Genomic DNA, 14,132 nt, shown 5'->3' with positions numbered 1-14,132 from the left:
ATGTGGTCCTTAACTTAGTCAGCGACTTCCCTGGCTCTGTCAAATATACTAACACATCATCAACAAAAAGATTGATTTTATGATCCACTTGCCCCACCTTGAACCCTTTTAACTCTGGATCTCATCAAATGGTTTCCACCAGTGATTCTATTGCTAGTGTGAACAGCACTTGGGATAATGATCAGCCCTGTCTACTGGACCTATTCAATGGAAAAATTGAAGACATCTGTCCATTTGTAATAATTTTAGCTTGGGGTTTATGGTAAAGTGTCTTCACTCAATTAATAAATGTCTGGCTCAATCCAAATCTCTCCAGTACCTTGAAAAGAAAGTCCTATTCCAATCTGTCAAAAGCCTTCTCTGCATCTAGACCCATGGCCACTCCCAGATCTGGTCCTGACTGTGCTAAATGTATTATAGAAAGTAACCTAGTTGTTTGTTGATTGTCTTCTTTCCACAAATCCAGTTTGATCTGGATTCATTAATTTTGGTAAATATTTTGCCAATCTATTAGCTAATGTTTTAGCAATAATTTTATGATCTGAGATTGGTATAAAGGAGGCAGGGTTTAAGGGATCCTGTCATTTTTGGGATTACTGTGATGATAACTGTTGAGAAAGATTCTTTGAGAGTATGTGTCTCTGCTGCTTGATCCACCACCTTTATAAGAAGGGGCTTTAGAAGATCTTTAAATTCTTTATAGAATTCAGTGATTAAACCATCTTTCCGATGGTGATTTTCCAATTTGTAAAGAACTCAAAGTCATGTAAGCTTTTCATTTGAGAAGGGGGCATTTGGTCCTCCTTGATCTAAATTTGGTAGCTCTAATGGACACAAGAACTTGTCTATTTTAGTATGATCTTTGTCAAATTAAGATTTATATAATTCTTTATAAAATCTTTCAAATGTTTCATTTATATGAGATCTTACCATCCCCTGTTTGGATTGCTTTAATTGTTCTGCCCTTATTTGCCAGGTCAATATTTTATTTTTAATTTAAATTAAATTAAAATTCATTATTTTAATTATCTTTTCTCTGAACCCTCTCCAATGCCAGGACATCATTTCTTGAATAAGGAGTCCAAAACTGCACCCCAAAGTGAAGCCTCACAAGTGCCTTTATAAAGCCTCAACATCACATCCCTGCTATTCTTCTAGATATGCATGACAGCATTGCATTCACTTTCTTCAGCAGCGACTCAACCAAATTAGCCTTGTGATACTGGAGGTAATTTTCTTTTTGGTCACTTGACAATTCTATTGAATTCTCTATAAGTTCATGGTTTACTTTGAAGCAGTAAATTGGCAGTAAGGTCTTCATGCTTCAACTTTATCACAATTGTAAGATTCAGATTAGTTGTCTTCTTTATATTTCAAATTCTGCTTGTATTTTGTAGCTGAAATGGCAAACAAGAAGGTAATTTTGAGCTTTTTGACCAGCCAACACGCTAGTCATTTTTCCTTTTTTGTTATGGATCACTAGTTGGAATAAAAAGGATGCAAACTAGAACAAGTTGCATTATTTTTAAAATTTATAGTCCTTTCCCATTTTGTATGAAATTCTGCATTCTACCGTCGAGTAAATTGCTAAAGCAAGCCTGCTTTTTGGCTTTCCTTTGCAACAAAATATAATCAGCATTTACAACTACACTGTTATAAGCAGACATTTGAGTTAACCTGCAGGGTGCATACAGGCAACCATTGCGTTACCTCGTTTGGGAGATGGAAGTTTGCCCTTGTAGAATTCACAAATCACCCCAAAATGTAATAAAATAAAATTCTTCCACAGAACAAGAGGGGTAAAAATTAAATAAATACTTCTAACACTTCGAAATACATGCATAAAGTGAAGTGACTTCACCTTCAGAAAATTGTAATGCAGATCAATTTCTACAAATGCAGCCTCCATAATGCAGGGGTAATTTATAATGATGTGAAAATAAAGCTATCTGTTGGTAATTGTTTCAAATGTCACCTTCACCTTAAAGTGAACATGCTTCACTTGAAACAAAAATTTCTCATTTTCTTTACATCCATTAGTTGAATTGTATCAACTGAGAGCACAAGGAATTTTTGCTGTTTGTATGTGCAAATCAAGTTGGCCAGTGCAAATTGTTATTACAGTTGCATTAATTTTAAATCAGTTGTATAAACCTTTCAAGAATAATTCTAATTAAAATTATGAGGTACTTATTTAGCAGTACTAATTATGTGAACAATAGATATCAACAAATAAATATTACAAGAAAAATAATAATGCTTCATCTTTTTACTAATAAAACCTTTTTGATAGGTGAGCGTAGGGAAAAGATTGATGCAGTAATCTTGCTAAGTAATGCCTATTTTTTAGTGACAAATTAATTAATGATTTGAATTTAAAATGGTTTAAAATGAAATTAAATGAAGATTATTTAAAGTGGATTTAGCAATTTTTCTCTTTCGCAGTTGGACATAAAACCATTAGCATCTGTAGGAAGATGAAGCCTGGCTGCTCCAATTGATCTTGGGTCTGAATTTGAAAGGCTAAATCAGTTTATTCTGTCCCTTGACCTCCTAGTCATGGAGGTTACCCATCATTGTGATGAGGTTATCAACTGTTGGATTATACAAAAGGTCAGATCTAGCTCAGGATTTAAGACCCCATTAATTACAGTAGAGATTATAGGGAAAAGATGGGAGATAAATAACTTTAAATTATTTTGCTTTAACAATCTCTCACTTATTGTTTCTTCAGTTTAGCAACAAAACTTAAAACTTTCTTGAATTAATTTTCTTGCTGCAGACAGTAATGTAACTTTGGTTATTGACTACTTCCTGGTGTGCGGGAGACGAGTAAGGTGGGCAGATGTTCAGTCCTCGGCTGGACTATCCGGCTTTTGAGGACTCTGTCTGGCACCACCCCGAGCTATACGTTAATTTGTCCTCCATTTGTGGGTGTAGCTCCTACACCCCTAAATGGAGGACAAATTAAGAGGCAGAACGTGTAGAAAGGGAGGGGACACTTGCCTGTCAAATGCAGCAACAGTGGCATCCTGTGGTCTGTAGGCTGTGCCATGTTGCTTCTTGCATGCATGGGCGAGTGCCGTCTGCTGCACCTGCAATTGATTTGAGTACAGGGGCCGGCTGGTGCATGCATGATAGGTTATTTTACTGGGGTGGTTGGCGCGTACACAGTGGACGACAGGCGAGGGGATTAGGGAGCGTTTAGCACAGGGTGCAGGTGCATAGTTCTGGCGTGATCTTTGGCAGCCCTGCTTCAATCGACATCGAGTGGAGTAGTGGTGGTGGGCTTTGATCTTTGAAGGAGGTTGAGTGAGACTCCATATATTTTGTTGACCGTTAAATAAACTGGAGGTGTGGAGAGTTAGACAGTGGTTGACTTTTTTGTTCTTTATTTATACTGTATGAATGCATGTATTCTATGAAATATGCAGAATGATAAATCATTGAATAGAAAAAAGGGCTCCAGCAGATAATCACTGATCTAAATTGAAATAGCTGGATTTTTGCAGTATTTATATAGCTTAAAAAAGGTTTAATGTTAGAACTTTTATTTAAAGTAACTAAGGTGATCAACTGTTTGCATTTGTTGTTTTTGCAATATGATTTAAATTTTAAAGGGGGGTGGCATTTGCGGGCATTGCACCCCCAAATGTGTTATTGTTTCCCTCCCCCCCCCCCCCCAACAGCACTAGCAGCAGCATGCATGCCTCCTGCTGAGTTTTTGAATGGCAGTTTGTGACCCCCCCCCCCCCCCCCACCTCGGTCATCCTAATGACCCCCCATTAGATTTGTTCTGACGCTGACCCTGCATATCCTCCTTTTTGGAAATGGGCACCCTAGAGACAAGGCCAACAAGATCTGGCCTGATGTTAGTAGGGTTTGTTATAGATATGTGGAAAAAGCCACTATGGCAGGTTCATCAGGAATACTGTTAACAATTTTGCTGTTGTAGTGCAGGTCCTTCCATTGAATTAAGGCACACTTTTGTATTAATACAGTATTGCTGTAAAGAGTTGAGTGAAACAAAATTGACCCTTCCATTAAAAACATCCTGATACTAAACATTGGCAATATCTTGACTGTCCTTCAGATATTACCATTGACTGCCCAAGTTCCCCAGTCCTCATTTCTTTCTCCAGAGTAGATAATTAAGGATCTTGTCCATCTCCTCTAGCTCATTATGAACAGAAATACACCCTGTAGTTAGGATTTTCACTAAATGTATTAAAATTATGGAAACTGCATCAAGATATTTGGCCAATTTGATTTTTGATTGTCCAGAGTTCTTAACCAAGAATTTTTCAAATGGTGTCCATGGCCTATTGAAGGTAGGAATCTTCAATAGCATGGCCAAATGGGCAGCAGTCACTTTACAAAATTTCATCAGAATAATCTTGGAAAAGACCAGTGAGGAAACTCTTAATTTTATCCATGCATGTGGTTAATAGTAGCATAATACAGTGAATTGTCTCAGTGTGGATTTATTTTCACTTCACATAACAATGTACGCAGAGACAAAAGTAAATTGTTTTCAAAGAAGAGCTTGTTGTAATGCAAGTCAGAAACACAGTACATTAAATTTTGTAAAATAGTGCAGTTGCAGAGTGATATTTGAAGGGGGTTTCAGTATTGCTGATTCTATAATATTGAGATTATTTTGTCTGCAGACTGAAATTGGAGGGTTTCTTCATTAGATCATATTATTGTCATGTAAGAATAAGAGCAAAGATCAAAACAGCATTAATTTATTACTTACTGAATAATGTTTAATACTGTAGTACATAATTCCAAAAAGATCTATCCAAAGAAGATTTCAAATGCTAATACCCTGGGGGAAAGTGTATTTACTTAGATGTACTGGTGCAGTCTTTAGACATACTGTACATTTGTTTAAAACAAAGTAAGTGCTCATTTCAAATCCAGGTTTGTGATTCAACCCAATATGCACATATTCCATTCTTTTATTTACAATTAATGATATTTTTACCACAGACACTGATAACATTTTCATTAAATAAAAATAATTTCACATTCTACAATTAATAAAACTCTTCAATATCCAGAGGATTTATTAGAAAAACATAATGACAATATAAAGTGGATGAACGGCCTGCAATGCTAACTTGAACATACAACTTTTCCTGTTCCATAAATAATGATAGAATTAAGATCATTTGAAGTGCTTGTAACTTTTACGTTCATTGTCCATATGTAAATTTTTGTCACAATTTTTGAAGTTCTCTCATGGGCAAATCCTATCTCACTTATCTCCATTGTGATTCACAATGTGTTTTTTAAAACTTTCCAATGTTAATCTTCAATGTCAGATGATGTATTGCAATATTTATTCCACACAAAGAGGGTTGTTTCTAGTGAATGCCTTTCCATGCAAACTCTATATTGGATTAGAGAAGGATTCAAAGGCCAGTCTGAAGAACAGAAACTAGTTGTCATACTTGCTCAAATTCTACAAATATCATTTGTTTAGTCCTTTAGTCCTGATTAATTTTGTGTTAAACATCCTGTACTAAGGAGAAAAAAAACCCCAAAAAGAACAATTTAAATTTACGTATACTTTTGAGGTTATATGAATGTCTTATTTTTAAAATTAATCTACTTTAGCCAAGAACATATTGCTCATACTTCGTTTGTGGAAACTGGAAGAATTTGACATGTTGTAATAATGAGTAACGATCTTTTAAAGCCGAAACCTGCTAAAATATTAGTTACCCTTTTGAAGTTCAAGGGCACTCTCCAACTAGATGGTATTAATATTGACTTCTCTGACTTTTGTTTAAACCCCACCCCACTTTCCCTATCTCTTTCTCCATTCCATTTCCTATCACAGAAACATGATAACTTCTTACCTCGTCCTTTATCATATCTAATTAACACCTTTTTTTGGTCTGGACTCCTCCCCCATTGTTTGAATTTTGAGACTTTCTGAGATTTCCTTCTTCTGGCTTATTCCTTGAGGAAGGGCTCAGGCCTGAAATGTTGGTAATATATCTTTGTCTCCTGTAGATGTTGAAAGGACTGGCTGAGTTCCTTCAGCATTTCAGGGTTTTTATGACAATCACAGTGTCTGCAGACTTTCATGTTTCATGAGGTTTTTTTTATTGTCATGTAATACTACAAAAATTATAATACCCTATATATTTGGGCAATCATTGATACTGTGTATAGTCGAGCTCCCCTTTTTTTTGGCCCAATCAGGTGTTTTTGTATGACCCATGTAAAAGTCGGAACCCCCTCGCAATATTTTTGGCTCTGACCGTTGGACCATCTGAGCTCTTGACGTCCCATCCACCAGAGGCCCCAGCTGCCTGCCGTTTGAGTTCTCAACCCTGGATCCTCCCCAGGCCATCCACCCAACCAAGCTCCCGACTGCAGATTGTCACCCTGTCCATCTGAGCTCCCAACATTCCGACTGTGGACTTGCCACCTAATCCCAGCCATCTGAGCTCCTGATGCCTTGAACCATGCAGATACTTACTGAGGTCAAAAGTTAGAGCCATGTAAAAGTTGACCCGCCCCTTTTTCTGGGCCTGAAAGTGTTCCAAAAAATTTGATGATTACACGAGTATATACTTCAATATTTGCCTGTTATAAAATCAGAGTCCAATTTGGTTTGATGTCAATTGTTTTATTCCACAAAAAGGAGTGTTTTTAGATTATGATAATTTGCTCAAGAAGCTTCCAAATTAAAACAAACTGGATGCAGAGGATTTACCATGATGAAGAAGAAATGCTCGAGACCTATTTGAAAATATCCTTTCTTACTTCAATTATATGGGAAAATTAGAAACAGCAAGGATTGCCTTTATTGTTTTTGCTATGCAGTGATTCAATGGGAGATGAAAAAGAAAGTTCAAAATGGTAATAATTTGGAAGAGTAAATAAAACTACTTCAATAGACAGCAGGTCAGGCAACAAAATGCACACTGCCCAGGATAATCATCTATCAGCAACATTGGTTACCATGCAAGCCAACGCTCTCAGAGCTGTGCAAGAATGATACTGAAGACTTGGTCAAGACCAAGAGGTGAGGAGAAAAGTCTAAGTAAGCAGGAATCCTGCCTTGGCTGCCATTAAATGTCTGGGAAGAAGTGGTTGGAACAGGATGCCCCAAGTCTGAGGTGATGTTAGAAGAGATCTCATGATATTAATAGAGTAGCCTGACATTAGGACTTCCACCATGACCTTCATTCCAGCAAAATTTTTCTGTATTCCATCTTAACATCTGATTCATGATGATGTTTATTTTCATATACATTCAGGGCTGGATTAAGCTAGTTTAGGGTCTGTAGCATATGTTATAAAGGGACCCTAAATTAAAAAAAAATACACATAAATATTAAAGCATCTAGTGCTTTAAAAGAGAGAACAAAAGGGGCAAGTAGGACATCAATTACCTGCGGAAGCTAAATTGAGAGGAGAGAGATGAACTCAAAGCGATAAATCATTACAAATGCTGCTTTGCACATTTTATAAATGGATACAAACTTGCATGGGTGACTTGAGGAAATAGGTCCCCTGACTTTCTGGCGACTCAGAAAGTCTTCTGTGATCTATTCTAAACAAGGCAGCAGAACAAACTGCGTGCTATTGTTTTTTTTGGAATGGTGGAATGAGGGGTGTGTGCTTTTAAGTTTATTAGGCAGTAGATGGATAAATTGTTTTCCCTTATGGGAGTGCATAATTGTTAGGGTGGCATCAGAAAAAGGGTGACCTGGAGAAAGGTTGCTATTGGCAACAATTTTAGCCCACAACTGCATTAACGTATTCATGAGGCTAATTTAATGCAGAATTTACCTATGCAAACAGACTAGTTTTGCAGGCTGATGCTTAATGAACTAACTCGTCAAGGTCATCTTCTCATGGAAAAGGCAATCTAGCTACAGATTAATCTGCCTTTGTTTTCTGCTGTTCCTTCCTTTAGTGAACTTCAGGATTTGTAAAGAGAAGCAGGAGTCAGTGCTTTGCACTTAGTCAATGTTATTTTCAGCTAACCCTTCCTCATAACTGCTAACTACATGACTTGAAAGATTTTCTTCCCTGAACGCAACATTATCATCCGCCAATGAACTTCTAGTGTAACTGCGTTTCCACAGTCACTGCGTGATTTTCAACATAATTGGTGATAATGTTGCCTTCCTGCAGCTTGCTGCGGCTGGGTCTTTATGCCATGTCATCTGTTTTGTCTTTAGGATGGGTGAGAAGTGGGAAATTGCTTTCTCAGCTTTGTTGAAAATAACACTTGTTTTAGCCTGCCTTTATCCTATCTTTTAACAAGAACCGTTGTGCTGCTTATCAATATTTAATAGGATGTAGTTATTTGCATAATTGTCCATGTCGTAAAACGTCATTTGGTCTTTTGACGAAAGATTCTCTTTCAAAATAAAGCAGGGAAAAGGTGTCACATTAAAAAAAAGGCAGAAGAATTCATTCTTTGTTCAGACCAGATTCGATCACCTCATAGTGATCTTTTAGATCACATGGTTATTGCAGGGGATGGAAAGATGTGGCTCTGGCTCTATCCATTCTGATGCAAAAAGGCTGCACATCAGAGCTGAGTCCGCTGGTTCCCTGCCCCATGCAAGTCAGCTTGACGATTTGCCTCTGGTAAGAGTATTGTTATTGAGCAATGTTAGAACAATGAAACAGTTATTTTTCTACATTTCAAATCACACCCTGGGCATTCCATGTTCCTTAAAAGGTAACATAAAAGTGATGTACTTCTACCCTGCTCAGAATTGATAGTTTGCAAGCACTTAGTGCGGGGCCCCAAGCATATGCTACTTTTGCTACTATGTTAATCTGGCACTGTACACATTGTACCATTGTACATGTAGTAAAATTCTTACCTGTTGCAGCTGTACAGGTGCTTTGTGATGACTATAATAGTATAGTTCATTGAATTGAAGTAATAATAAATAAAAGATATTCAGTTATGCTAGTGCTAAAAAAATGTGACTTGGCAACAGTGCAGACATTTTGGCATTAGTGCAGTCTCCAATTACACTGGACAATAAAGATTTTGCTTCCTGAACATTTTTAAGTACATTTTATCACCTTAAAAAAAATTCCTGTCATGTACCATTTTTTAGATACAACATATTATAAGATTCCTAGTATTATTGCCCACAAAGCAAACTGTTTTGGTCAGTCCAAGCTTGCCTGGGCATGCACTCCATGCAGGTTCTTTGCAAATGTTGTCTTGGGTCTGGGCTTATTTAGCCAGGATAGATGTACACAGGCTATAAAAGCAGCTCACATATACAGATGCTGTGCATTACATTAATTATAGATTGAAGGCGCGTTGATGCACATGTTCTTCAGGCAATAGCATAGTGAGTGTATTTAGCAATAGCATTTATTGTCTTCAGGAAGATGCAATTCTGTTAAGTTTGTGGTGAGTTTATGCTTAAGACTCACAGATGCAGCATGACTGGACTTATTAAGAAAGCCTATGAGCTCTACTTTAGTTGTAAAATTGGTAATCAAAACAAATACTAGCAAAATCAACGGCAAAAAATTTATTGGTCAGTTGAACTAACGCAATGTGTCCACATCATTATGTGATTAATGCTTCTCCAACTTCCTAAGTGATACAGCAAATTTGCAATTATCATTTATCTTTGTCTCTCATAACACTTAATTATTTTTTCAGGAAGCAAACCTTTTTTAAAAAAATTGTTGCCAGTGTTATTGTAACAAGGAGAGGTTCAAGGGTCTGAAAGCTGTTGGACAGAAACTGTTCCTGAACCTTAAGGTGTTGGTTTTCAGACTGCTGTGCCTTCTTCCTAAAGGTAGCAATGGGAAGACATTGGAGCCCAGGTGATGGGGTCCATTATGATGATTGCGCTTCACATATATTGCATTCAATGGATGAGAGGTCAGATCCAATGTTTGTTGACTTCTGCGTACCTGGGAGTTGAATTCCCACCCCACGCTGTGATGTAACTTGTCAGTATACTTTAATATATTCATAGTTCTGCTTCAATAATTAGACTGATAGTCAGATGCATTCATGATAAAGGAGATGCAGATGCATAACAACGTGAATGTATCAAGATGAATTCATGTAATGATATGGAATTGTCCTTCATGTTATCACAGGCTGTTATTGCAGAGACAGGGGACCAGGAGCCTGGAGGTTCTGCATTTTTTTTAAAGAGCTCAGTGTACAGCAAGCAGTTTGATGTCCACATTAGGCAGTACAATCCCATTTTTTGAGTAGATTACACACCTGAGTGGACATGAATAACACCCATAAGCAGCCCAAAGTTTTTCCAAAACAATTAGATGCTCTATGTCAGTAGTTATCTGGTTTGCATGAACAGATGTGCTGAACATCAGCAGCCAGTCTTTCAGCATGGATTACACAAGTGACCAACACATTCTCCCACCAGTGTAGAAATCTGGCATGCAGGGACTCATCATTAATGGAAGATTAATGACTTGCACCATCCCCCATTTCATTGTGAAATTGTGCAGGGCACAAAAGAGTGAAGAATACAGGGAATCTTGATGAAGGGCTCCAATCCAGTTATTGACCATTCTTTTCTCTCACTGATGTTGTAAGGGTTTACTTAAAGATGTATGTGAGTGGGAAGATTGAGAACCACTGTTCTAGACCCAATTGTTACTGAAATACTTTGCTTGAGGAAAAAAATGTCATTGACCCATTTCCTTTGGAGTTATGATGAGTATGTGCACATAACGAGTCAATTAGGTACGATTAAAACAGTGGTTTTAAAGTTTTTCAAAGTTTTTCTTTCCACTCATGTACCACTTTAAGTAACCTTATCACTCAGAGAACTTATGGCATAGGGAATACTTAAGGTGGAATGTGAGTTTTTTTTTGAAAAAAAGGTGGCCTACCTCCTAACTCCCAAGAAATTAATCTTCATTGCCTTGACTGGAGTCTACACCCCTACAAATGTAGGCATTAAGCTATTACTAGAGGATCCAAATGCTGAGATCTACAAACATATCCGAGTGCCTTCACAGCAGACTTCAGACAGCCAGTTTAAAGAAACTACAGAGGATCAAATACTCTCAACCACTGCTACATACCATTAAGTATGCCCACTGCTCCATTCTAACCTTACATTTTGGAAGGTCAGACCCCCTGGCTGTAGTCCTGCTTCTTGCAGACAGACAGAAAGGGAAAAGCATGGAACCAGCAGTGAAGACTGTGTTGAGATGGTGTAGGAGGCAGAAAAGTGGAGCTTCTTGACTGGAATCAGTGAATTGGGCCATATTCAATGATGGTGTTTGATCTGAATGAATATGTCACAGTGGTTACTAACTTAGAGGAATTGAGTCAATGAGTGTGTTTCTACTAAGACTATCTGGGTGTATCCAAATCAGAAACTAGGATGAACCAAGAGATCCACAAAATGTTGAAGACCAGATCTGTGATGTTCAGATCAGGTGATTACAAAATATACAGAAAGACCAGGTACATCATCTTGAAGGCCATTACCGAAGCAAAAAGACAATTCAAGATCAAGCTGGTGTCTCAGACAGCCCTGCTGTAGCAGGGATTGCACACTATCAAAAGAAGTAAAGCTTACTTTGTATCTCACCTTCTCAATAAATGTGGATGTGCACAGAGGGATGTTAAGGGATTCTGTCAATTGAGCTTTCCTAACTGGTTACTTGTGCACAACATTGATGTTAAGGATTTGAGAATAGAACTGTTACCTTGATCCCATTAGATTTTATTTTGTGGATTCCTTATGAAAATGCTTCAGGAGATTCTCATCTATTCTTGCAGGGCCAATCCCTGCCTTCGTCATTTGGCTGAGAGACAAGGATGAGAATCAAAAACTTCCTTCCATTAGTCTTCTTTTTCCTCACTGTTCCTCCAGTCCTCACTGCTTTCTATGTTCCATTTCAGGTTCCTTTTGTGTAATGACTGGCATGGTTGTGTATTATGCAGCAGATAACAGTCTCCTCTTCTGCTTGGTGTAGACCAGTGGTTTTCAAACTGCCCTTAAACTCACATTCCACCTTAAGCAATCCCTATGCTATAAGTGCTCTGTGATTGGTAAGGTATTGCTTAAGGTGGTATGTGAGTGGAAAGGGAAGGTTGAGAACCAGTGCTCTAGACCTAAATGTTACTGAAATATTTTGCTTGAGAAAAATTGTAATTGGCCCATTTCTTTTGGGGTTATGAAACCGTGCATGTAACGAGTCAATTAGGGATGATTAAAACAGTGGTTTTCAAACCTTTCTCTTTCCACTCACAGAAAACATCCCTGATACTGAAAAGGTCTTCCTTCCTATTTTTTTGGATAGTGCTTTCGATTTGTCAGTCAACTAGAACAGATGTTCTCTGGGTTCTAGTTGGCTGACAAACCAATGTCTGTAGACTGCCACAGGGGTAATGGGAGATCTTTGACAAGGCAGGCAAGTGGAAGGCATAGGAAATGCCAGGCTCCTTCCTTCATTCTTGTGGGTTTGCTGTGATGCTGTGATTTAACTTCTAATGTGCACAATTTTGAGGAATTTCAGGAAAGGGATTCCCATGAGTTGCTGCAGACTAGACATTGTTTTAAGGGAAACTTTGAAAACACAAATGGAGATTTTCTCTATCCACCTCGTAATCACTTGCTGTGATTGATCTTGTTACATAAAAAGATACAGGATACAAGCCTCTGTCCCTTAAGGCCATTTTGTCATTTAATCTAACCATGGCTGAATTACTTTAAGTTGACAATATGCATTCTACTCAGAGTAACCTTTCATTTCTTTGTTATTCATCCTCTTGTTTTTCAAGTCTATCCACCTTTGACTTGAAAATATTCAAAGACTTTGCTTTCATGGCTTTTGGGAGAAAAAAATTTCCCCCTCATCTCTGTATGACAACTGATAATTTTTAATCAATGAGACCTTTGTTCTTATTTTCTCACAAGACAAAACATCATCTTCATATTGCTATGTCAAGGCCCTTCATATTCTGACATAGAACACTACAGCACAGTAAAAAAAAAAGCCCTTCTTACCTCATAACCCTCCATTTTTCTTTCATCCATGTGCCTAAGAGTGTTTTAAATGCTCCTAATGTTTCAGCATCCACCACCACCCCTGGCAAGGCATTTCAGGCACCCACAATTCTCTACATTAAAAAAAAACCTACCACTGATATCTCCCCTAAACATTTCACCCTTCATGCATCAACCAAGATCAGAAAAATGCCATTGTGTAGACAAACAATCCGTCCAATCGCTCCTCATAATTCATTTCATCCATTCAAGCTGATCGTCTAATAAACCATCTCAGAATTACTTCAAGGGGTTCTTCTCTAAGGAGACCAACGCTACATAAAATACTCAGCAGACTTGAAGCAAAAATGTCCATACTTTTGAATTTAATTATGTTATCTTTTCTAGTTGCATGCGTTATCTGCACTCAAGCTATCTGTGAATGTGGCCCAGTCTACATGCGATCAATGAGGATAAAATGATGTCCTCAATTCAGTTGTTGTTCTGAGAGACAATTAGAAGATATCTCTGCAATCAGATCACTTTCCTTCCTTGAAAGTGCAGATCATTGCAGCCAGGGTGAAAGAAATTTGAATTGGTTAGTGTATAATAGCATTGCAAACACTTAACAGTGCAATATACCAGCCCATACTTTCAGCGCTGAGGTCCTCCTCTTCTTGGATGCAGAGATGAATTTGTACCTCGGGTTCCAGTCTGCTATGGTAGGAATGCTATCAACTCACGAGGTCTTGCTGTTGTTTGTGGAGGTAGGAGCTTTCATCTTACCATGGAGAAATGTCTAATCTGATAGCGATGAGACTGGATTGAATATTTTACAGTGGGATGGAGCTCTCGAAGTCGCAAATTGGTAATAAGGCCAGAAAGTCTATTGCTTTAGCTTGGAAAGATCTGATGGTGAGGAAGTCAAATGTTTTTCTGCAAAATGTCACATGAATAGCCTAGAATAACCAAGTCTGCAAATGAATAGATCAGAGAGTTCCAGATAGGATATTCTTTAGGAAAAGACCTTTCACCGATGGTGTTAAGGGTTGTGGGTTTTGATAAAAGATAAGTTTTCTATCATGATTATGCCAATGCCTTTGCAAAGCCCCTGGTATTTAGATTCAGCTA

The 14,132-nt window shown here is 37.8% G+C and overlaps 1 protein-coding gene across 6 annotated transcripts in view; it reads left to right on the top strand.

Moving 5' to 3' along the window:
- The window catches only part of LOC138739266 (ubiquitin carboxyl-terminal hydrolase 35-like), a 151,259-nt gene that overhangs the window by 117,778 nt on the left and 19,349 nt on the right, over nucleotides 1-14,132 (top strand). For all 6 annotated transcript variants that reach the window (XM_069890988.1, XM_069890986.1, XM_069890989.1 and 3 more), the window contains one exon: nucleotides 1,058-1,228. Coding sequence is in view for 1 of the 6 variants with exons in the window: in XM_069890991.1 (XP_069747092.1) it covers nucleotides 1,058-1,076 (19 nt within the window). In the remaining 5 variants the exon portion in view is untranslated. The remainder of the gene's footprint in view (nucleotides 1-1,057; nucleotides 1,229-14,132) is intronic.

The sequence above is a fragment of the Narcine bancroftii genome, chromosome 7 (genome assembly GCF_036971445.1).
Source record: "Narcine bancroftii isolate sNarBan1 chromosome 7, sNarBan1.hap1, whole genome shotgun sequence".
Classification (NCBI taxonomy): domain Eukaryota; kingdom Metazoa; phylum Chordata; class Chondrichthyes; order Torpediniformes; family Narcinidae; genus Narcine; species Narcine bancroftii.
The sequence above is the reverse complement of the archived record's forward strand: the minus strand, read 5'-3'. Positions and strand labels throughout refer to the sequence as shown.